Source organism: Cyanistes caeruleus, chromosome Z, assembly GCF_971803275.1.
Source record: "Cyanistes caeruleus chromosome Z, bCyaCae1.hap1.1, whole genome shotgun sequence".
In the NCBI taxonomy this organism is placed as follows: domain Eukaryota; kingdom Metazoa; phylum Chordata; class Aves; order Passeriformes; family Paridae; genus Cyanistes; species Cyanistes caeruleus.
This window is the reverse complement of record NC_141732.1, coordinates 12689889-12716004: the sequence shown is the minus strand read 5'-3', so window position 1 is coordinate 12716004 and position 26116 is coordinate 12689889. Positions and strand designations below refer to the sequence as shown.

The 26116-nt window shown below is 36.1% G+C and overlaps 1 protein-coding gene and 1 long non-coding RNA gene across 4 annotated transcripts in view; both read right to left on the bottom strand.

Annotated features, from left to right (window-relative positions):
• Window positions 1-9112: 9112 nt before the first annotated feature.
• On the bottom strand, window positions 9113-10895 carry LOC147648108 (uncharacterized). The gene is made up of 2 exons (XR_015280762.1): window positions 10802-10895; window positions 9113-9663 (listed from the first exon to the last, which is right to left on the bottom strand). It is a non-coding gene; the product is annotated as an uncharacterized LOC147648108 (long non-coding RNA).
• A 2444-nt stretch (window positions 10896-13339) lies between these two features.
• Window positions 13340-26116, bottom strand: part of SLCO4C1 (solute carrier organic anion transporter family member 4C1) — a 31746-nt gene continuing 18969 nt past the window's right edge. For 2 of the 3 annotated variants that reach the window (XM_086868672.1, XM_086868674.1), the window contains exons 8-13: window positions 24790-24985; window positions 21431-21584; window positions 19699-19886; window positions 17631-17695; window positions 15751-15888; window positions 13340-14175 (exon numbers count right to left, since the gene is read on the bottom strand). In XM_086868672.1, coding sequence (XP_086724798.1) covers window positions 14051-14175; window positions 15751-15888; window positions 17631-17695; window positions 19699-19886; window positions 21431-21584; window positions 24790-24985 — 866 coding nt within the window. In that variant the 3' untranslated portion in view covers window positions 13340-14050. Of the gene's footprint in view, window positions 15653-15750; window positions 15889-17630; window positions 17696-19698; window positions 19887-21430; window positions 21585-24789; window positions 24986-26116 lie in introns of all 3 variants that reach the window. The other variant, XM_086868673.1, reaches the window with a different exon arrangement.

Below are 26116 nucleotides of genomic sequence, written 5' to 3'. Positions count from 1 at the left end.
ATATAAGAAATCTGAAATATGGAAGCTGCTTTCATTAAGGATTCTGCTACAAGTAGATTTACTTTTTATGGGACAGGAATACTACCTCTTGTACTAGTAGGAAGAAAAGGATTTTAAAATTTTAATTATTAAAAAAAAAGGATAAAAACATGGGAAATTTCTATGACATTTGTAATTTCCAGACTTAGTATCTGGAAATACTAAAAAAGAAAACAAAGAAAAAAAAATTAAATAAACCTGAATACAAATGATCTCTCACACTGTTTCTCTAGGAGATATTCAGGATCAGGATCTCCTCCTGCATATGAGGAGCACAGACTTTAGGTTGCTCAGAGAATTAGTTAGTGAGGTCCCTGAGAAAACATTTTATAAGATTCTGGGGCCCATCATTGCTGGTCACTTTTTAATCACCACCTTCTTAGCACAAGATTTGGCAATTCCAAAATGCTAGAAGTCAAACAGCTGAGAGAGAAGGTCAGCTTGGACAAGCAGGGATCTTTGAAGCTAAGGTGACAAGAAGGAAAGTGAAAGCAAGGTTGGATGTCATGGGAGAAATACAGAGATGCTGCTCACCACTATAGTGAAAAAACTGCATCCAAAGCTCAGTTGGAGGTGAAGCTGGCTAGGGCTCTGGCACCAATAAAAAGAGGTGTTAAAAACATGTTAACAGCTAAAGGCAGTGTAGAAATAACTATTAGAAATAACATTGGCCAGTCACATCTTGGGGAGTGTCTCCTCATTGAACAGGGACTACAAGCAGAGATGTTTAAAGCTTCTTTGCTTTGAAACAAAGGGAATGACACAAAGCTGTGTCAATGGAGGATTAAGCTGTGTAGGGCCAGGAGTTGGATTCAATGATCCTTGTGGATCAATCCAATTCAGCATATTCTCTGATTTTGTGGTTCTGTAATTCTATGAAAATCACAGCCAAGAACTAAGGGTTAAGCAAAGATGATGAGTAAGAAAATGATAGATGGGTAAGTTTATGTCTTGACTCAGTCACTAATGCTTATCAGACTTCCCAGCCTCAAAGGCAGGGTGGGTATCATTCCACTAATGTGTAACACTGAACTCACTCTAAATCCACCAAATACTATCAGAAGATTATTTCTTCGTCCTCTCCCTTACAAACACCCCTTGTCTTTTCTTTAGAACTGCAACCACCACTTATTTTTGCCAGCATAACATTTTGCCCAGGAAAGCAAGCTGGAAAGATGACCAGGTTAAAGCTATATCTGAGAGGCAGTTAAAACTTTGAAGAATGCTATAACCGCAGCCTGAAGTTACTGGAAAACTTCAGTCATGTCATGTACGTCCTATGTGGGCTGTTCTATTCTGATCTGGAAGCTTAAACAAAAAATAAATATGGAATGCCAAGACATCCTTTTCACAGCAACATTTTTCCAACTTTGCTTTACGTGGTTGTTTTGCAGCCAAGTTTCAGATTCTTGTTTATTGTCTATTTTATTGTGAGTTACTGCATGTAATGTATTATCTCCTAATAGTAAAGTTGCTTTCCCATTTATACAAATACAAAGAAAAAATGTAAGAAGGAAAGTTTGCAGCACATAGTGCATATTCAGCCTTTTCTGTTCAGCAGAATATATGAAACGGTTCAGTATTTGCTGTTCATGGAAACTGAAGGTACCAGGACTATCTGTGTGAGGTTCTTCCTTGTGTACTGAGCTATGCAGTCACATTGACATGGTGGTGAGCTTGGATTATAACATCTTTTTTTTTTTTCCAGCAGTAATTATCAGTTTTGCCCTACTATGACATTCATGGCAGATGTATTTTTTAGTTAAATCAGAACAAGAGCAGATCTGATTTCCAGCTGCTTGCTACATACCATGACAATGCATTCATTAAATCTTGTATTAGGAACATTAGCTGGAAGGTAGGACATATATACTAGTGTATACTAGTTCTAAAACAACTAATAAGATATACCTGGAGATGCATTTTTAAGCATCTGTAGAAGCTTACAAACAGAAACTCAGGTAACCCTAGACATTGGGTGTTTTGTGAGATAGACATCAACCACTTGGGGATGTACACATTCAAAAATCTGGACTTCTGTCCTAAATACAACTTTATTCTTGCAGCTCCTACCTCTATCTCAGTGTTATCAGCCTTGTGATGACATCCTGTGAAACTGATTGCGGCTACTCCTCTGTTCTCAATGCCTTTATGAAACAGGAAAATGTATTTCTGAACTACTCCATTATGGCATTAGAAAGCATTATGGCATTGGAAAAGCCATAGTGTTTTTATTGTTTTTCTTAAACTAAAGAGAAAGTGTGTATCTTCATCAAGCTTATTTATAGATGTGGTATCTACAGCTGGCATGAGATATGAAATTAAAACAGACCATTTCTGAACCGAGAAAAACGCTGGCTCATGGCTGCCCCCATGGTGTTGGAAGTCTAGAAAGTATTTCCAGAAACAAAGCATGAGGTGTTTGAGTGAGTTGTACTTAAGAAAAGAATCCCCAATCAAGACACACAAATCTCTCCTCTAACTTTGTCCTGTAATGTGGAGACACAGTGTTATCTAGTGTAAAATACAGGTATTATAAACTTGTTTGTGGTAAAAGTATAAAATTATGCCTCAATGGATGACTTAAATCAGCCAGGAATTAAGGAATGTTGGAAAAAAAGACAACCAAGACCACATCCTAACTTTTCTTTAACCTCAGTCTGCAATCGTGTTGTTTCACAGGAAAACGCAGGACCAAGCAAAAGCAAAAATACTTCCAATAGTACCCAGGGGTTGTTCCAACCTTTCCAATAAAACTGATAATCAAAATAAGTTTGAATACATTTGCAATATTCTGAAGATTAAACTGTGTTAATATAAAAGTAATGAGAGGGAAGAACTAAAGGATGAAATGGCTCATCTCAATATTTTGAGCATGGCAAGAACAGCTACAAATTTGTATTTTCTTGTCAACTGCTATTGAGATTTCAACAATAATTTTAATGGAATGCAACTCTGAATACAAAAACATATAGTAGCCTATAAAAGGGTGCTTGTGTCCTGTCCTCAGCAGATTTTTTTTTTACATTTCGCATGTGTTTCCAGTGTTTAAACTCATGTTTTTAAAGGAGCTACATTTTTAGAAAACATGAATTTGCTGTCTTTTGTCCCAAGACCTGAAACAGGCTAACAGGTTCCTGGCATTCTGAAATATTTATTACTTTCTCTGAAATTAACACCAATACTATGTTAAAAATAACCTCAACATAACAACAACAACCCCAAACAAACAAACCCACAAAAACAAACAAACAAAACCACAAAAACAAACAAAAACAAAAACAACAAAAAACAGTATAGCATAGAATTTTTGTTTCTTAAATTTCTGCCCTGCTGGGCCCTTGAAAAATTCATCTTCCCAGTTTCCTCTGTTCATGCAGAACACCAGATATTTTGAATGCCTGCCAAACATGCAGCATCAGGATGTGATGCTTCTCACAGCTTTTCAAGAGCAGTTTGCACCCACTACATACACTGTACCTGGCAGAGACTTAAGTTTCCTGCTGGGAATAGGGACACAAGTGCTGCATGGTACTACACCTGACAAGAGCTCTGGCACAGGTCAACTGTACACCACTACAATGTTTTCATTTGCCAAAGGAAAAAAAAATGATGGTGACACGTTACATTTCAGATTTTACTCCTTTTTAGTCTGTGAAAACAATAAATGTGATTACCAAAAGGCTTTATAGAGGGAAAATCTGAGGCTAATACTGTAGAAAGAAAAGTGAATTTTGTTAAAACACATAACTTTTTTTAAGCTAACAGGCAACAGGGTTGAACTGGAAGTGTTAAAAGAAGTAATCTTTATCACCCTTTTCCCTCTGCAGAGAAAACAAGAAGATTTAATTGTTACTGTTCTGCATCAGATGCTGACAGTTACAATTTTACTTCCATTTTAATTTTCTGCTACAAATATGGATCTCAGCAAATGAATTTACTGCTTGAAAAAATAAATTTCCATTAGGATCCTATTTTTAAAGAGCAGCAATGGCGTAGTCTTGTGTTGCCAGATCATGTAGTCACTACAGTCTGGTTAATTCAATAGTTCAGGAGTATATGCAGGGGGAGGGGAAGAAGGAGATCTCAGTTTGTCCATCTCAATTACTGTTACTCTCTGAAATAAGAAGAATATCCTTTCTGAAAATAATTTAGTTAACCCAAACTAGACCTGACTCCCTGTGATAATATGAACACTTCAAATGCTAGATAGTGGAATCACAGAAGGCTTTTTATTTTACTTCAAGTTAAAGCTCAGGATCACCTGAGATCTGCATTGCCTCAAGTTGCCTGAACAAGCACAGGTTGTTAGATAAATGCAGTTGCTTCTATCTTGAGTATTTAAAATGGAGCTCAGGTACCTCTACATTGTACTTCAGTTGGACACACACATAGATAGTCCCTTCAGATATCTCATTAAGTGAACTTATTTTTCAGACTGCTGAGAACATAAGTCTTTTAATAGAAACACTCTGAAGAATCTCCACAGTAAAACACATGGCACATGTTAAAATAAGCAATATGCCATTTTCCTAATAATGTTATTTTACCATCTACAAGTGATGTTACGCACTATTCTAAAAGAACGCTATTGTTCAGACAAATAATTATGGACGTAATGAGCACATTTTTTCTAATGGTTTTTCTTCCTCACCCCAAAAAGTGAATCCTCCCTATTTCTAATTCCATATAACACATTACAAATACCACTTTCTAAACCAAATAATAAAATAGAAATGCAAGGAAAACATTTTGTCTGACATACATGATGTGAAAAAGTCAGGAGATAAATTAATAGCTAGCACTTTGCTAGTTTCAATATGAAAGTGAAGGACAACAGAATGCATATTGGGTGCACCAAGCAATCCATGCAAACCACTATGGAGTTCAAGGTGAATGAAATGCCTTCAAAGCAAGTCTAAACTATTCAAAGAACAGAGTCTTATAAACATGACACTGCCTACCACTCACTGTGTATAAGATTTCACACTTTTTCCACAGAGCACAGAACAACAGCATTCAGCCCTATAGAGCCCAGGTCAGTTCTGCTGCTGTTTTAAAAGCCACAGTACTGGCAGACACTGACTACATATAATAAAGTACATAGACCAATAAATGGAAGAATTAACTACATCACTGTTGTCAGTCTGGCTTATCTGGATAATTTTTCACAGTGAAGCAAACCTAATCACAGTGGCCATACCAATTTTAATATTGCACTCTGCGTACACAAGGGATTTAATCTTGGATTGAGACTTCTTTAAGTCTAAAATGCCATCACAAAACAATGTACTAAACACAAGCCTCCTCAAACATTGAAAATGAAGAGTAAGTTCCAAAAGACCCATTAACACATAGTTATAAAGATGCAAGGTACTACATAGAATGTCCACCAAACCTATCACACAATTTTTTTCCATAATCATTCCTGCACCAATTTCATTTCTTCTTTCTGTGACTTCTCTTGCAACTGACATCATGGTACAATAATCTTGATTAGCACATAGCAAATAATAATATTCTAGAAGAACAGGAAACAACACTAGTGCAAAGCTAATTGAATATAAAAACACCTAAGTGGAATGTGTAAATAACTTTTTCCCTTTTTATTCAGTTTTACTGTCATGGGAGCACATTTCTTATATTCAGTAACAATGTGCTAAAACTTACCTTTGTGTTTCCAATTCACCATTATTTCTGTAGCTTTTCTATGTAGCTGGAAACGTCTTAAGTCCAGCATTTGGGACAGATGTTCCACTAGATCAAATTCTATCCAGTCCACATTCATTTCTATCAGAGTTTATTGCCCACAAACTGTTGCTCTGTGGCTTAAGGGCTTCAACATGCCTATCAACCCATATGCAATCCCATTATGTGATATAGTCTCTGGTCCAGTAGAAAAATGTCTGTAAATATTTCACACATTGATCACATAGCAGCTGCTCATTATGGTTTGTGAGTTTTGCAGAAATTTAATTTAAAAGTTCTCATGATGTTCCAAGCAGTTTTATGTTTGTTCTTTTAATTAAAAGGGGGAGGAGGGAAAAAAGCAAATTTTTTTTCTAGGTTGATGTATGCAGGCTCCAGCAACAAGAGTCTTTCCTGCTACTAGCATCCTCAGAAAGAGAAGTCTCAAAAAAACAAAACTAGGAAAAAAGTCATGCATAGCAAAGAGTACAAAAAAAAATTTAAAAGCTCAGCTTAGTAAGTGAAACTGTTCTTTAACAACATGCATTCCACACATCTGTAACATTCCAAATGCATCCATTATAGCAATTCTAGAACAGTAGGGTTCTGACTTGACTTACAAATGCTTTAGAATTACTTATGCACAATGTACAAGTTCAAAGGAAAACCACAGAAAATTAAAATACATAGCACTATTACCTATTGGTTGTTTCCCATCTTACCTGCTTAGTCTTCTGGTATTTGACTGTTGCAATCTGCAGATTTTTTACACAGCATTTTTGGATAGCGTGTAGGCACCTTAATACAGTGCTGGTTGAGTGTAATGCAAGAAACCTCAGAAAGCATGTATCATTTGTTTTTCACAAATAATCTCAACTGGTTTTCAGTTTTCATGCCTTGGAACAGGAAGAAACCAAACAAACCTACAGCCCAGTGCTACAGGCTGGGGGAAGAGTGGCTTGAGAACAATTCAGTAGAAAGAGACTTGGGGGTGCTGGTTGACAGCAGCTGAACGTGAGCCAGCTGGGCCCAGATGGCCAAGACAGGGAGAGAACCAATGAGTTACAACAAATCAACATACAATCTGCAAAGGTCTCTGGGTGGGAGACTTTCTCACCCTGAGCACAAGTACCTTGATCAAGGGCTGGCTCTCCAGGGACTATGCCATAACTCATTTGCTGGCCGATTCTTCAGCCCCCACACCTTAAGGAAGGAGGGAACTGATAATAATAGGTCACATTTGCCTTAGTTTTTTGGGAGATCAAGTTAAAGACATTCCTCATTGATGTGCTTATCAAATGATGGAGCATCCAAAGGAAAAGAGAGCCATACCCAATGTTGTTAAAATGCTAGAAAGGAAACTAGTTATGCATATGACAGACACAGCCCTGAAAGAGGGTAAATAATTTTCATAGCATCAGAAAGATAACTCTTTTAAATTCCACATAATGTATCTTTTTTCATTGTAGCTATGCTCCTGTGCTGGTTTTCTCTAGACTACAGCTAGTTTTCTTTACAGTATCTGGAATGTTATGTTTTGGATTTGTGCTGAAAACAGTGTTGGTAACAGGATGTTTTAGCTATTTTGCTTCTCCCCTCACCAGTGAGCAGGCTGGAGGTGCACAAGGAGCTGTGGGACACAGCCAGGACAGGTGACCCCAGATGACCAAAAGGATATTCCAGACCATATGGCATCATGATTTACATACAAAGTTTGGGGAAGAAGATGGAAAGGGAGGATGTTTGGAGTGTTTGGCTTCTCTTCCCAAGGCATCATTACATGTGATGTAAACCTGTTGTCCTGGGGGTGGCTGAAAACTTGCCTGCCCATGGGAAGGGGTGAATGAATTCCCTGATTTGCTTTCTTTGCATGTGTGGCTTTCACTTATACTTATTAAACTGCTGTTATCTCAGTCCAAAGGTTTTTTTCACTTTTACCGTTCCAACTCTTTCCACCATCCCACCAGAAGGGAGTAAAAAAGTGGCTCTGTGTGGCTTAGTTACCACATGGGGTTAAACCACAACACCTACATATTGCAATGTTCCCACTGACATTTGTTTCCAGATTTTGTGCCTATGCAATCATAGACTGTATGTCCTTTTGTTCTGGTAGACACAATAACTGATTTACAGGTCATTAACTTGACTAGAATACATCAGCACTAAGATACTTTATCTCCTGAATGAATTTGTCTGTCACATTTTCAGCCTGCATTTGTTTTGTTTCAGTTCATACCTCCTGATGTAACTTTTTTAGCACGTTTATTTGCCAATATCCTGCAGGAACTGCTTCAGCTCACTTATTGCATGTAATTATTTCCATTTTGGAGCCTCCATTATCCATAGTCTGACAGCTGGCCATTTGAGGGAACAGCAACAGATGATTGAGAAATGTGAAGTGCAAAGGTAAAGATTTGGATTTGCATTAATCAGCAGGCTTTTTCTAGTCTTTGAAACCAAACTCTACATCAAGACAATTAAAACATGACAAGTAAAGCACTTTTTAAAAGTGACTAAGTACAAAAAGAATTTCTGAAAAGTACTAATTTTCTATCTCTAGCTTGCATTTCTATCATAGATTTCTTACCAGGTTTATAGGTTACCAAATCCTTTCAATTTTGTGGCAATAAGTTCTTCCAACTGGATATATGGTACACATACCACATATTAAACAACTATTTTGCAATTTGTCTAAGCATCCGGATTTCCTTTAAATAAGCAGCAAAACTTTCACTGACTTCAGACCCCTACTTTATGATTTCCATAGAAATTAAATACTTCCTTCATTTTGTACCTTTAAAGACAATCTAAAAATAAAATACTGGGGGCAAAGCAAGTATCAATTGAGCCTAGCAATTTTTTGAGGCACCTGAATAATTTGGATAGAATGATGATTTCTCTGGTTTATAGTTCACCTTTGCTCATCAGCTCCATTTCATACTAAAAATTAATATATTCATTATGAAAGCTCAAAGATTAATAATGATCAGAAATGAACTTTATATGCGCCACTTGTACTTCCACTTTGGGTATTTAATAATCCATTCTGTATTCTGGAGAGGAGCAGGTGTTTTATAATCAGTTAACAACACTTTTATTATGCAGATTTTGAAAGGCATACACATGAGCAGGCTGCTCAAATTCATAAGACTCCTCTATATAGCAGACTCATTTTTCTGGATAGTACATTCCATGGAAGCAGTGCACAAATAATTTATTTCCAATTTGTTCATCTGCAATACAAGAGTAACAGTCTTCCTCAGTAAACCTTCTTTGTCTAACACTTTTTTGCCTGTGGATTTCTGTCTTTTGGGGAAGTAAAAAACCCCACCCATATAAAAACAGAGCGCAAAGTGTGCTTCACAGACATGTCATGAAAAGAAAATAAGTCATCAACAAGCATATTCATTTATTTACCACAAAAAGAAAGTCACTGCTACTGCAAAAGCAGAAATCAAGCCAAAAAAAGGCACCAGTTACACTTTCATTAACTGAGTATTTTTGCAAAAGCTGCATATTATCTCCTCTGCACTCTAGAAATTTTAATGTTGCATGCAAAACCCAACAAAATTGGCTATTTTTCAGCAGAAATAGAATCATCTGGCGGGGAGGGAAAAAAGCACACGCACACAATAAAAAAAACACAGCGAAGATACAGAATAAGAACAAACAACTCCACAAACAAACAAAAGAAGTCTAAAGTTCTAATGTCTTACTGTATGTTTTTCTTGCGTAACAAAAGATTAAGACAGTCTTTTATACTCATTAATTCATAAAAAGTAATACTACTTAACCCATAGCCCTTTTGAAGGCTTTCAGACTCAGATATTTTTCAGTAATTTTCTTACAGTTGTTTACACCTGAACCTGCCTTTAACAAGGTAACTGCTTTAACAAGCAGTTATTCATACTGTCATCATCTCAGTATGGTCAGCAACTGAAAAACATGTAAAAAAGCTAATAAGCTGCAGCATTGCTAAGGTTCATATGTTTCTGTCCATGATCTGTCAGTAGATATACTTTGGTCTACTCTGTTTATGACCAATTTTTTTGGTATTTCAGGTCATTTTGTTCAGATACTTCTAATGATGAGCAAAGAGACCTCACAGACCAGGTGTGTACAAAATATTTTGAAGTTTTTAGTAATGATATTTATGGTAGCCACATGCAAAACAAAATTCCTATTTTCCCCTTTCTCATTATTCATGACACCAGAAAGAATGCACTCTTGCTCTTGAAAGTAAATTCTGGTGTTAAGCTATTAAATTTGGGAAAGTTCTCAAACAAAAACAATTAGATTTTTTTAACAGTGGCTTGCTTTCACTGTCCAGACAAAGGCTGAGGTTACCTTATCATCATCCTTCCTCCTCAAATACCAGAAAATGCAGTTTGCAGTCTAGGTTTTGAGATTAAAAAAATCCCAAAAACATAAAACAACTAAGAAAGTTTAAATCAGTTTAGTCTCACTTGTAACAGTTAAGTATAGTCACTCCCTTGTAAGACTCATGGAATCCTACATATTTACTGGGAAGAAGCTCCAATAAAATTTTGGATAACTCATTTGCATTAGCCAAGTAGGGCAATATACTTAGTTTTAGAAGCTTATTATGGTTCATAGATTAATTAGAAAGTTTGTTCTACTACAATGTTTAGTTGAACAGTCTTGTTCACAGTAGGATATGTTTCTAACAATAATCATGCTCGTTAGAAGACATAACCTTCAAAACATCTTAAATCATACTTATTTTGGACAACACTTGAATTTATTAAATCCCAAATCTATGGTAATTCATATAACCTCAAAGATGAGAGTCTATGAATTTACTAGTCCAACCACTCTAAGTAGCAGATCGCAGAGCATATAAAAATCACAACTTCTATTTGAAATGTTTTACCACTGTTATCATTAAAATCACACAGTGAGACATACATAGAATATTATTTTCTAAGTGTTATTTAATATTAATATGAGATATGAGCTTGTCACCCTGAAAACTCAGCTTCTGAGCTTGCTGACATAGTTCTCTAAGGACTTTGGCAGGACAGTAACTGTAAACAAAGATATGTGTACATACTTTCTGATACACGTCTTGTGATGGGCATCTCTCATGGCCAGTGCAGTGGGAAAGTGTTATCCTGACCATCCAATCCCTGGCCATGGTCAGAAACCTATAAATCCTGGGAGAAGAAATAAACTCTCTCTTCCTTTCACCACACCCTGAGCTGTTTTCGTGTGACCTATTCATCTCCAGCAGCAACATGAGCTGATATTAAGCAAACAAAACAGCAACAAAACCCAAGAAAATAAACCAAAAAACACTGTGCAAAAACAGATAGGTCTCTATACTTGTAAAAACATGTATAGAAGCTATATATCATATGGTGAATTGGGCAAAAGTCCCATTGAGAGCCATCTCACAGAACCACAGTACCATTTAGGGTGGAACATTTGAGATCATCTAGTTCAAACCCTCTGCTCAAGGAAGGTCAGCCAGAATAGATCGTTCAGTCAGATTTTTAAAATCACCAAGAATGGCTTCACAAATTCCTGAGAAATTTATTCCAGTGTCTGACCACCTTCATAGTTATTTTTTTTGTGTGTGTGTTCAGAGGAAATTTCAGGTGTTCACTTTGTGTGCACTGCCTCCCAGCTGATCAGAAAGAAGGGAATTAATAAGACTGTGCTTTCTACATCTTCAATGCTTAGAACTTCCTTGAGCCTGATCTGCTGGGCAGAAGGAACTTCCCTAGCTCTCAGTACGAATGATACTCCTGTCCCTTAACCTTCTCTGTAGTCCTGCACCACATCCATTCCAGGGAGTCTGTAACATCCCTGTTCTGGAGAGCCCAGAACTGGTCCCAGCACTCCAGATGTGATCATACTAGCACTAAGGACAGCATTACTTCCCTAAACCTGCTATTATTGCTTTGCCTTATGCAGATTAAAGACACTCTTGACCCTTTTTTGCAGAAAGCATGGCTTGTGGTCAGCTTGTCCACTGTGAACTCTTGGGCCTTCTCTGAAGGGCTTCTTTACAGCTGGGTGATCCTTTACATATTACTGGTGCATGGGATTATTCTTCCCCTGGGTGCAGGCTTTTATATTTTGTTGAAATTCATCAGGTTCTTGTTTGCCCTTTTCTCAATCTTGTGGTGGTCCCTCTCAATGGTAGCAACCAGCCAGTCTAACAGCCACTTGTGCAGAGCACAATATATTCCACAATTCAAGTCATTAAAGAGAAGTTGAATTTTACTAGCCCCAGTATTGATCTGTGGGGTTCAGCACTAGTGACTTGACTCACCCTGGACTTCATGCTTTGACACTGGGCACAGCTATTGGGCCAGGTTTTAGCTTACCCTCCCTGTCCAGATACACACAACACCCTTGTCTGCAATGTTTACCTTTACTCTGTAAAACCTTTGAAACATCTTTTTGCCTCCACTATGTATTGCTAAGAAACAAGGTAAGTGGATAAATTTCTCTTTGGTCTGTCTCCTAGTCACTGTAATACTCCTAAACCAGCAAGGAAAATCTTTAATGAGTCATAACACTAGATTATAAATTACAACAGCAATTCTTCCTTCCTTTCTTCTCCCCCCAGATAACCACTCCAGTGCAAGAAAAACTGCTAATTACTTCAGAAGAGAAAGCTCTCATTGCTCTGCCCCACAAGTTTTGTAACCTGTGCAACCACATTAAGGAGCAGAAACTGTAAACTTTGATCTCAGAGTCTACAACAGAACAAAAGCAGCAAGTTTACCAGCTGAGCTACAATACTTTGTCTTATAATGATGTGCTACATGCATACAAACCAAGTCAGAGATGGAAAATTAATTCAGGTTTTTAGGCCACGTTGCTAAACATTAACGAGGATCAGTATTTCATTCTTTCAGGGGTAGTTAATCTCTTGCTATAAGCACATTCATCAGGAAACAAGCATAAAATTTATCAGTAGATGTTTATCTATATGAAGAAAGCAAATCCTGCTCCTTTCCTTCTCTCCCTCAGAACCCATCAAGTCTTGTGCTTTCACAGGGTGAAATTCTGCATTTTTTCCTGAATAGTTATTTACAAATAAAGGATCTTGAGTTGCATACTTAACCTCTACCTAATTTAACAGCTACAGTTAAAGAATTAGATGAAACACAAGTGCATGCCATAATCCGTTGTTCTAGCACTTTTTTAAAAATCTTGGCAGAGTCACCTAGTACTGTCCTTGTAACCCAAGGAAGAGGGAACACAGCTTCATAAGAGTGACATGAACAGCCAATGCAGCAAAAAAAACATAAAATTCCAAAGTAAAGCAAGTGCAGAGGCTACCTTACTCATTAAAATTTTCCTGTCAGTACTAAATGATATTTCAGTAGCAGGCAATATAGTTCAATGTCTGGTAAGTGTGGCTAACTTGTGACAATTTGAATTGTGCTATACAAATATGGTTTTAACAGTATGACTCATTATATAATAAAAATGTAACACAAGTAAAAAAGAAAATAAAGCCATATTGTAGTTTTGGTGTTTCCATACACATTCTTGCTAGCCTTCAGTACTGTGTTTCCTGGAGTCAAGAAAAACTCAGTCACACTTGGAAATAACAAAGCATATACAGATGTAGTAAGAAAATAGGTTTTATTTTCAAATTTTATAGAAACATTTTAAGAATGCTTAAATAAAGCAGCTGGACAGCAAGTTTCTGTATATATTCCAGACTGAAATTCAAGTATTTAAATTAACAAATATTTTGATTTTTCAACCCAGACATTCTATCATAACTATTTATATTTTCCTACAAATACTAAAAAGTGAACTTATGCCATTAAGATAACAAGTAAAAATATTTCTAAAACGTAGCCAAACTCACGCATTCCCAAGTATTCCTACAGACAAATCCACAAAAGCCCAGATTATGTGCACAGTAAGTCCTCTTTAAACATAGACAGTTCCCTTCAACATATATACCAAGTTACTTGTTTTCTCCCACTACCGTAACACTTATGGATAAATGGGGCTCAGTCAGCTCACTTCAGTTTTATTTTTCCAGTTTATTTTTATGATCAGAGTATTCCATCTTCTTTCAATTAAGTTACATATTAGACTTTTAAAATTAAACAGCAAATTTCAGTGTAACTTCTTTGGATAGCCACAATTAAATACTAAACAATGTTTAGCAAATTAGAGAATAGTACAAATTCAAAATATTTCAAGTTGTTCAAATGTTGAATATGATCTTTTATATTTAGGCAACAGTGTACAAGAACTTTGGTACAAATATAATAATGCTTATTTTTAGTTTTCTTTCAGAATTCCCTGATTTGCTAATACTTTATGTGCGTATAACAGAACTCTTTTCTGAAGTCTTTCGTGGCAGGGCTTTAGTTAATGGTGGAGGCTTGTAGAAATACACTGCCATAACCACAAAGATGATTGTGATGATTTTGCAAGCAGCACCTGAATGCAAAGAACAGGAGAGTCTTTATCGCACTCAGTTTCAGTAGCAGACACAGTGTTTCAGTCATTTATAAAGCTTCATATGGTGAGCTACATACACCCTGTAAGACTGAAATTCATAGCCTCCATTTGAATGGATTTTACATGAATGGCAAAGGGCAGATACAGTCATCCAGCTGAATTCAGACTCCTCACCTGCCTGCCAATTTTTGCTTGCAGCAGCTACTACCTTTGCTCCAGTTCTGTATTTCTTCACCCCATTCTAGCCTGAAGTGCAAGTCTTTCATACTTCTTGTTTCAGTACTGTCATTCATTATATCAGTATTCTCTTTTCCAGGAACTAAAACTTCCTGTATAGAATGCCTGTTCAGTATTGTCTCGTCAGCTGTCTTAAAAGGTTACAGAAAGGTGTTTGCACAACTTGGAAGGCCAAGGAGAAGGGAGAAACAGGAGGGATTGTATTTGATCACAAATATTCCGTGAGATCCTTAACCTCAAGTTGTGACTACCACTTTTTCAGTTTGAGGATTAGACATCAGTACTTCAGTTTGCACACTGTAAATATCACAACTGATAGAAGACAGGACAGAAGCACTTATCTCAGATGCAAGCTCAGCCTACCCTCTCTCCCACTGGCACATATACCTCACCTTTGAAAGGAACAGATTGTTAAACAAATCAAGAATTTTTCTGACTAATGTTCAGAGGTATTTTCAAGAATTTTATATAAGCCATGGAAAGGAATTGAAATATAAAAAGAGGGAGAAAGGTCCCCAGATCTTAACTGCCAACACACCAACCCAGATAATCACAGGATGGTTTGAGCTGTAAGGGAACCTAAAGACTGTCTAATTCCAACTCTGTGCTGGGGACAGGGGCACCTTCCACTATATCAGATTATGATATGATATTCCTATTATCAGCTATGGCTCAGGGCCCCATACCTTGAACACTTCCAGGCATGGGGCATCTATAACTTACCTGTTTCAGTGCCTGGCCACCCCTCAGTAAACAGTTTCTTCCTAATCCCCAACTAAAATCTATGCTCCGAGTTTTAATCCATTACCCCTTGTTCCATCACTATGCTCTCTTATAGAGTCCTTCTCTATCCATCTTTCTTGCAGGCTCCTCCTCAGATACTGAAAGGCCTCAATAAGATCAGCTTAGAGACTTCACTTTCCCAGGCTGAACAAACCAAATTCTCTCAGCCTTTTCTTTATAGGAGAGATATTCCATCCTTCTAATCATCTTCACATCCCTAATCATGCTTATTGCCCTGAGGACAGACTGAAGTTGAGCCAGTCCTTTAAAATCTAGTAAACAAAGTGTGACAATGAAGCAAGATCAAAGACCAAAACTATTTTGTGTTAATATTAGAAGAGTTTTTAATGTAGCCTTTAAGGTTTACTTACTGTGGTGTTTCTCCTTCCATAATATTTTGCTGATCATTTATGAAAAAAGTTAAAAAACACTGCGGCTAAAAATGAAAAGTGCAAGGTTTTATTTCAAAATAATTCCCCTCTAGCAGTCAAGGTTAGTATATGTATTACCTAGTATTTAATATAAAATACTTACTTATGCCCATCAGTGAAAAAGCCATTCTTTCATTGTCATATATCCAGCAAGCTCCTTTAGTTTCACATTCATTAATATCCCAGAGAGTACAACTGTTGTCTATAGCTACACCAAACAAAATTGGACCAGGAATAGTACCTAAAAAAACACAGTAAGATGTTAAAATGTTTGAGTTACTTGGCAGACTTGGTTTTCATGCATACAGTGAAATGCCAAGCTAGTGGGGAAGATAAAATGGGAGAACCAAACACTAAAAATAACATTTAAATCAATGTCATAGGTCTCATATTACATCATAAGTCTGCACCTAACATTGCTCTCAGTTAATACATATAGAGTTAATTAGTTATCAGTTCTCACTTTGTTAAGCAATAAGTTTATTCAAAGACTTGAGCTTCTTAACTTCCTCAGTCTTCACTGGAAAAAAAGTAATCAAAATCAGCAGTGAAAACAACTAATCAAGGAATCAGGAATTTAACTGAAAGGAAAGAATGATCATACACACCAATGTGTTCTAAATTAAAGGAACTAAAATATCATTATGTTAAATGTTCAATTACACATTCCTCCCCATTCCTCAGATTCCTCTGCAAAGCTTCCAGAAAAAAATTCACCAAGAAAAGCAGTGTTTAAAATTATTCTTGCATAGATTTTATTAACTCTCCGTGATTCTTGTGTGTTATAAGGCACTAGTGTGTTGCATTCAGGTATAGCCAATTTTAGAATAAACATACCAGGTACGTTACTGCATGTCTACCCAACCTACCCAAGACCTAAACTTTCCTAGAGCTAACCAAGTAGCTATGTCCCTCACTAGGTCTTCAGCCTAAAACTCTTTGTGATTCCTAAAGCCTCCAGCAAAAATATCTTGCTGGTAAGTAGTGCTGTTAATTGCTGCCTTCTTCAGTCATGGTACAGGCAGTGCAAATAGTTCTATCACTCCATAGTGAAGTCAGGAGTTAGAGGTCTAGCATAAACATCTGAACTCTGAGTGAAGTGAAAGAGAGAGACCCTCATACAACAGACTTCCAGCTAATTTCTAGCTTTAACAATTTTTTGCTTTTATTACATTTTATCAGTAAAATTACTTAGATTAATCTGTTTGAACAGAGCAAAGCAGAACTCATATTGTTAGATATGTGATCTCAAAGAAGAGGGAATGGGGGCAGTACTAAGTATTGGCATAAAAATCCAGTCAGCAACTGTGTCCCAGTCTTACATTAAATATACCATTTTAAAACTGTCTACTGCTAAAACAAGAATTTTAATTATTCCTGAGAAAATTCAAATGTGTGTGGACCAGAAAATACCTATGCGTAACTTAGTTTTACTTAAGGAAATTCATCTGTCTTATTGAAGTGCTGAAGATGCTTAGACTTACAATTTAAGTATTATAGTTCTCACATTATACTCTGTAATTATTTATCTACAATTATCTACAATTTCAATAAATGCTAAAATTAGTCAGACATTTTGAAGGAAGGAAGAAGAGAAAAGGCTCCACATATTCACTTTCCTTTAAACTTCTGGACTTCAGATTTTACATTAAATTTTTTTCTATTACATCAGGGTTTTTTATCTCAGCTTTCAGAATGGGCCTTCTTCTGGGAAAAGTAGCAGCAGATGCCCTTTACTAAAAGAATGACAGTCACCTGTATTTGGTTTGTGGTCTTAAGAATGAAAAAGGCTAGAGAGAACGTGAATGCCCAATAACAAGGAATTTGAATCCAATGGTACCTTACAACAAGTGTATCTTATAAGCCAATGACAGGCTGCTTTGAGCTCCTCTGAAAGCTTTTAATGCATTATTTAAAATTCTAGGAAAATATGTCAAATAAGTAGATTATTCAGAGGCAAATGTTTCAACATGAAAGTCATACCCAGTAGTCGCAGAAACACTGACTGTACTCCAAGAGCAAATGAGCGCTGTTTATCTGGCACACACCTGTAAACAAAATTTGCAGTTTAAGACAGAGTAAACAAGTCCCACTTCTGCGTTATGTCCCTCAGTGAATATGTTTTTTTCTCTATATACTCTGTCAGCCTGGTAATGGCTGAGGGGTTTAGAAATCCAATGTGCAAAACAAGTAACCAAACTATTTCAAGTAGTGTTTAGATAAAAGATAGAAAAACCACCAGTAGTCCATCAAGAAATTTTAGATTTAACTAGTTTAACAAAATAGTATAAATAAAAAGGAATCTTACTATCCTCACCATGATATGTTGAACATCTTTTCCACAGAACAACCAAGGAAATTAAAACTGTGCTAGGATGCAATACTAAGCTACTATTCCTCAAGAAGCAATACATGAATTGAGACTAGACTACAGCACAGGTCAACATGATATATTTCCATAACCTCTGCATATATTCACTTGACCTTATAAATAAACTGTGCTGGCCTATGCTATACAACCAATATCATGATTCAACAAGTAGTAGAATGTATGTCCTTACCTTTTACCAATTTTTTTAAAATCTATTTTTCCAGGAACAAACATTCTCATGATAGCATCTTAGAGGCGCTACCATAAAGGTTAAATATAACAAACTTGTTTAATTTATACGATTTAGTTTCAGAACAATTTTCTTTAATAAATTGTATCATGTCTTTTAATGAACCTCCTGAGTTGAAAAACACCATATTTACACATTCAGAAGCTATTCCCACATTCTGGAGCATTAGTGTGAGAATTAGCCACATCAGAACATCTAAGATAAGCCCTTATCAGCAGTCAGTATTAGGTTTTTATTACCCATAAAGGCAATTAAGAGAAGAATAAGTTTCATATAATGCAGGTGATTATTTCTAATACTAGAACCCTGTCATAAATATGAGTTTATGTTTGAAAATAGTCTCACTGAAAAGATATCAGAATATACTGTAAGAATTACTCACATTTAATTTAATTTAGCTATTTAAATTAGTTTTTGAAATATTAAACTACTTACAGTCCTTTTTTCCATAAAAACTGCTTGACTGTTTCAGCTGAATTATATAAAGATTCAAATATCCAAATGCTACTGCTTAGAATTATTGAAATAAAACTATGTCAGCTCAATTTTGAGGCTAAGGTAGAGCTTCATGCTATTCTGCCCCAACACTAATATGACAAGCTGTTAATTCCAGATTTACACTAAATCTGGACAGGAGGCTACTACAAAGCACTGTTGCAGGATGTTACTGATTTCCTCAGGCCCCTGCCAAAGGGCATCTAGACATATTCTCACAAAGCAACATGCTTATCCATTGTGGTTATCCTCTCACTAGAAGTATTAGAAGTACAAGTCAAACTTCAACATAAAGCAAAACAGCTCTAGATTCAGAAGGAGAAACATGTTTTTAACGTAACAACAAAAAAAAAATCTAGCTTTCATGTAAGTTTCAGCAATTTGAAAGACAGCAAAACCACCACAATTTATATTAATGACCATCGTACGTACAACATCAATATCATGAGAAGTAGTCTACACTTCTTGACAGACTACAATTTTTCAAACTGGAATTCTGAACTGAGACAGGAATCTAAGGTAGAGAATACAAGACTAATTGTTATTTTGTCCTTTTCCTGATAAAATTTGAAATGCTGATACTATCAATAGACAAGCTAGTCAAATACTTTCTTCATCAAAGGACACGACACATTTATTCCTTTTTGCTTTAACTAAAACAGTCAAGAGTGCACCCATAAAATGGATTCTGCTACATGCTGGAACGATTTGTTTTTAACAGATTTAAAGCTTAGCTACTAAGTGAAACACAGGTGTATGACTGTGCTCTGTTTAAAGAACTGCTTGTTTACTACACAGCCTTGTTTAAATAGCACATTGCAAAGCAAAACAAATAAAAATATTTCATTGATACTACTTTTCAAAAGACAAAAAAACTTTTCTTTATTTTTATCTTTTATTTTGATATTACTTTTCTTTCAGACCAAAGAACATACCTGAGAATAGCCACAGTTGTTGGAGTAGTAGCCATAAATGTAAAAACAATGGCAAAGAAGAAGAAGATCAGGAACAAAGGTAAAAATTTGCATTGTGTTGGACATTTCCCAGGGACAGCTTCATAGAGAAATTCTTCTGAACCATTTTCTCTTTTTGTTTTCCCAACACAGGAACAGTTGTAGTATGTCTACAAATAATTTATAAAACAAAATTTAGCTCCAAGGCTGCAGAAAATGACACTATTTTGGTATATTTGCATTTCATTTGCATCACACAAGACAAGAATAAACATTGACTGTTTCCATATGGGAAACAGTCAATTTCCTGATGAGCACATGACACTAACACTAATTTTTAAAACTGGTTCATCAGAACTTGACTGATTCACCTTGCCTGAGCTTTTGGACCTAAAAAGACAGTGATAGGCTCCTTTTTGTATGGAGCAAGCTTTTAGTTACAAGCATAAAAAAATTTCAGAAGTTAGAGGCAAACCATATGCAAAGAGGCAAGCTCTACTCTTAAGCTTTAGGCAGGAAAGAATAGAAGCAATATAAGACCAATTCTATAAGCAGGTGAACAAATGGAATGTTCTTCATCTAAATCCACAGAAGTTTTACAGGAAAAATATCACGTGTCAGTGAAGTGTGAAATTTCAACAAGAAGTAGTTAATCTCTTATATTTTCTTATGAATAATACCTCCACTCATTTTCCAGTATAAAAAAATAAAAAGTCCTTTCCTGGGCCAGGTTGCATTTTGGATGCCTCTATACTGCTCCCACATCCCTGCTCAAGAGTTTGTTGCACTAGTAGAGACAAGCACAGAAAGCCTCTCAGTTCTGGGAAGGATGGATGATAGTGCCTGAATAGGCATTTTCATGGCTTACCATTCCTGCACCAGGAGCCACTAACATTCAAGTTTTCAAAATTCATGGAAGCAGGTTGTCACATATACAATAAACATTGCATTTTGCTGAAAGGTCTAGATAAAAACTTCAGGTAATGTCAAGACAATTGCTGACTTTTCTGATTGTCAATTCAATTTAAAGTACATTTGGATTTAACTTATTTTCAGCATTAGAAAGTCTGGTAGAAGTACATTTGTACTTCTGTTTGTGCATTCTACATTTGTAGAATGGCATCACACAAGGGAGAAACACTGTGGCTAATCAGTAAACCCTTACAACGAAAGAGGACACAAGAGATGGGAAAGAGTGATGTGCCCAGAAAGCTCACAGAACAATGCAGGCTGTGAATGACCAGAACTGTTGCAAAGAAGGCTATACAGAAAAGATACAGCTATGCACTTCAGTGAATCAAGAGTGGTGTAAATGGTTCTCTCTGAGTTAAGAGAGTGGAAACATTTTCCTAAGTTAGCCAGACCAGCATGAACATGGTGGGGTGAAGGGCAGGGAATGTGGCTCACCCCAACAAAGAGTATAAAAAAATCAGACAACTACCAGAAACATTTCAGAAAGCAATGGGCTTGACCAGGCTTCAACCCATGTATGCCTTCCCAACAACTGGGGAGGCCCAGCACTGTGACAGGGAACATGTTAAGAGACCAGCAGTGGGAGTCACACTGGTACCACAAGTGGACTGTGTATTGCCGTCACTGGATTTTCCTAAATACAATCTACATTTGTATTGTAGGGAAGGACATTTTGATGATAGTGCATTTTACAGCAATCCAGAACAAACCATATCAGCTATCTTCACATTGCATAAAGTACCTTTTTCATGTTGTTAAAAAGATATGAGGCACATCCTGCAAAACAGGGAGAAAAGTACTGGACTTCATCACTGCCACAAACTGGGTAGTACATGGAGCGCAAACACCTGCAGTTAGCATTGCATGGTGCCGTTAAGTTATATAGAGTGCCTGTTCTGAAAAGCAGAAGTTAATAGGCATTTTAAAAAGCAATTGAAAAACAGAAGATATGTAAATAAGTAATGCAATATTTATAGCATAATAATTATTAAAATACTCTATTAATGTTATTTATGCACTCACAGTTGTTTAAAAATAAGTAGTTAGAGCTCTAGATTTTCCATTTATTATATACCTAATTATTTTTATTGCTATTATTCCCTCCAAAGATTATACCCCCAATTTCCACTCACAAAAGAGATGACAAAATTCTGCATCTCAGCCCAATTCTTGTATTATCCTCTCCCTCACACTTAGGTATTTCAATTTCTTCAATTTATAATTTCAAGAAAAAATACAGGATTAAAACCTGTACATGGAGTTGTTTATTCTACTGATCATACTCCAAGATTTTTCCCCTTTATTGTTTTGAGTCCAGTTGCAAAGCAACCTGATTTTTATTAGTTTTAACACTGCCATGCAGTGTTAAATTGTATGAGCTGTAAGACAACTGTACATGTTCAATGCAGGATGCAATGACACACCCTGGAGGACTTTAAAGATTTCCTCTGGCTGTTTAGGGAATACCTAATAACTAAACAGAGTTGACTTGAACTCTTGCATACTATTTTTATTTTCAATTGAGACATTTACTTCCAATACAGGTCATCATCACATGGTTTTGTATGAAGTAGTCACACTGTATTATTAAAAAATCACTTTGGCTTGTGTGAGGACTGTCCTCACACAAAAGGCATAACCAGAGAGAACAAAAACATTGTTTGATTTTCTAACAGTAGCTCATTAGTAAGTAAAGAGTTTTCACAGGTTAAAAGTTCAGTCAGCTAAAACCAGATTAATAGCACTGTCAGTAGAGTTTAAATACTGTACTGTAAAATGGAAGTTCCAGATAAATTATGTAAAAGGCATGTGTCCTTGTGAGAATTTGAGATGGCAAAAAATACTAACAGGAGAAATAGTTTAACTAGGAATTAACTTACATACATTCAAACTTCAAATGGAACATTAGGGGCATCATAACTGCATATAAAATCCATTTTGTTGTAGTACAGCAGAATCTCACTAAATTAATTTGTGTTTTAAGCCTAAGCAAACTAACTTCAATTTTTCTATGTATGAAGAATGAACTACAGTTTACCATAAGCAAATCCACTAATCACAGCTTCGTACATTCAGCGCCTTCCTAGCCTGTGAGGCATGCAAAGCCTGGAACTATTTAATCAATTTGGTGGCATTTGTCCTGCTTACATGTCCAGTGTCTCTTCCCCCTGACCTCCATAGAGGGACTGAACATGTAGTTAGGCACAGTCAGAGAAAAATATTTTTTAAAAAATACCCCTGGTTTTTCTAAAACATCTAGCAGATGAGGCCATCAATTACTCCTTAAAAAACTCTCTAGGAGTTTTTAAACAAGAGACCCAGAGACATGTGGAAATGAACAAAGTACAGAAACAGTCATTCCATTTCTGTTCCTTCAAGTTTTCAAGGAAGCACTGGGCAATAGAATTTGGCAAAACCCATTCTTTGAAGTGCCTGTTAGACAAAATAAACCATGTTAGTTCTGCTGATAGCCTAATTCAGTAATAAACAGTGTTACTAAAAGTAAGATGCTGTTTTCATTAACACTAACAAGTGATCCTGTACTCATGTAATTCTGAGACTAAACCTGCAAAAGCTTCCCTCACCTTTTCAGGATATTTTTCAATAAGAAGACAATGCTTGCCATGAAGGATTTCTTTAAATTCTCCACAGAAATCTACATCAAATTCCTAGTCAACTCTCAGAGCAGTCTCATAATTTATTCTTTCAGAGGCATTTGTTCAGTATCATAAGCAGGAGGCAAACACTTGGGTGTTCTTCCACAAGTTCATAAATTTATTATTTTTTAAAGCTACTACAATATATTGTTTTTCTTCACGAAAAACAGTTAAAGAACTGTCACTGTATTAGTGCCACTAATTATTCTAATTCACACGTCCAGTAAAGTACAATCCAACGTGTAACACTGAATAAGGTAGAACTGAGCCATTTTTTATAATGGATACCAAGGGACGAGATAGATTTCAGGACTGGTTAACTTCAAATTGCTGGGGATAAGTAGTCTTTTGCAAGTGTTAAGCTACATAACTGATAAAGTTACACAAAACTGTAAAATGCAAGTTAGCTGTATTTAATTTAGGATGAAAATCAGCTGTAATTTTTGTCAGCTGCTTGTTATCATAGGACCTGATATAAAAACATGGATAATTTCATATACCATTTTCTATCCTATACCTTCAGCATTTTATTGACGGATACAGATTCATTTGCTCAATATGTAACTATAAACTTCCTACAGCCAAAATCCAAATTATGATTCACAGTTCTGAGTTGTTCAAATTCTCTGTCTATTAGAATTTTTTCAGAAACTGAAGCAAAGCCATATTTTAGTCATCACATTTCAACACTAGCCTTTAAATATACTGACAATTTATACAGCAACTTATAAAGATAAAATCAGAATGAGTGGTAACTTGGACTTAAAGGTTTTTTATTTTCTTTCAGTCACCAGTGTATATGGAACATTGTTGATTCACTTTGCATACCTTCTGGAAAAGGAAATACAAATGAATATTAGAATATCATAGCAGTAAATTTCTACTTTCTACCAACTTGCATGGGCATTAGAGGCAACAAAACTAATTTTCTCCCCAACCCATCTTCTGTGTTTTCATGATACATATCATGCTATTGTGTCAGTAAACTGCACCACTCCTCTTCCCCATCTTATTTAGCTTCAAGTGCCTTTTCATGCACTGGAGAACTACCAGGTTATGTTATCATACAAGATGGTGATACCTAGACTTTGCATAAAATGGTGGATTGGGGAAAACAATAAAAAGTTATTGGTAAGTTATTTACCAGCTTACACAGCACAAAATTCATGCCTACGATTTATTTCAGATGACATCTAGCACTCCCTAGGTATCAGCCTACTAGAGTTATTTTGCACAGCACTGTCTCTTTGGCAGTGCCTCAAACAGCTGGTGTTGCCTCTTGCTCTTAATTCATGATGGAGTAAATGACGGCTTGAGAGCAGACTTTTGGAATAGTTAGTTGCCTTCCTTCCACTTTTAAACACTGCTGGTGTATACTGTTTGAAACTATGGGAATTGAATGAATATTAGCATTAAACCCAAGAGTATATTAAAAGATATTTACCCATTATATGTTTCAGAGACACCTGCAAAAGGTTCATTTCCACATTTAGCAAATAAAAATACTGTGTTTAATATTAGGGCCACTGAACAGGTGCTTATCATGAACTTGATTATGCCTTTGCAATTCATTTTGCACTTGGAAACCAAGACACCACTTATGACTTGGCCTAGCGCTGCTGCTGGAATTAGTACAAGTCCTAGAGGAAAACAAGACAAGGAGCAGTTACATAAAAATGCAAGGCATAATTGTGAAGCAATTAAGAGTGCAATTTTATGCTAAGAAAAAAAATCCAAACAGTTACTTGCAAAATGCAGTCCATGTGACATTGTTTTCAAACCATACTACCAGAATCTAACTGCATGAGTAATTTATTCTACTGTTATATCACCTTTAGCCTTTCCAGAGTTTTAACTGGACAGTGTAATTTATAGTTGTCCAAAATCCAACACAGCCAAACTAGATCACTTAGGAGCACTATGGGGCAGCAATCTCTGAACACCAAAAATTGTCTGCATGAAAACAGAAAATTCTCTTTCATTCTTTCAGTGTTTTTTTGACATGTCCACGCTCTTTCTTATACATCTGTTATGAACTTTTTAATAAGAGAACATAAACACAATTATACAAGAGACAGTACAAGATGCGAGAAGACATCGACTGAAAGATTTAAAGAAGTCTAGGTCAGTAGGACAGTTTTGCTGTCATATCCCACAATGACTTATCCTCTTTGCACTCCAGATAAATAACTGAGGATTTTTATATGGCTAATCTATATAAAAACATTGCAACACTCAGTTTTCCACTTCACTCCTAGTTTTTGGTTAACAACTAAGCATATATTCCAATGTGTTTTTATGTAAAACTTGCAGATGCTTTGTTTTGATGCAACAATACTATATAGCATTGCCCAGAGAAGCAATTCGGGAAGTCTTTCCTAAACACATTTCTGCTGGAGAATGAGCAGCTCAGCTACCATAGTTATATTGCAGCACTCTACATCTTAGCAAGAGACATTATAGAAATATTAAATCTACATATTGCAAGCATCTGGCATTATGGACATTTCTGCCTTGATCTGGTTGCTACTCTTCAGGAAGTTAATCATGAGAATCTATGGAGAAAGCTCTTCCCATCAGATGTTTCCTGTTTCTCCAATACTCAGTTTTTCACAGTTCTCTCCTGTTCTATTACTTCTGCATGTCAGATAATAAATAGGTGACAGTAAGCCAGCTATAGAACCAGTTACATAATAGACTTCTTACATATTCTGATTAGTCATTTTACTTCAAACTCATTGTAATGTCAGTGTGGAATTAAAGAAGAGAAA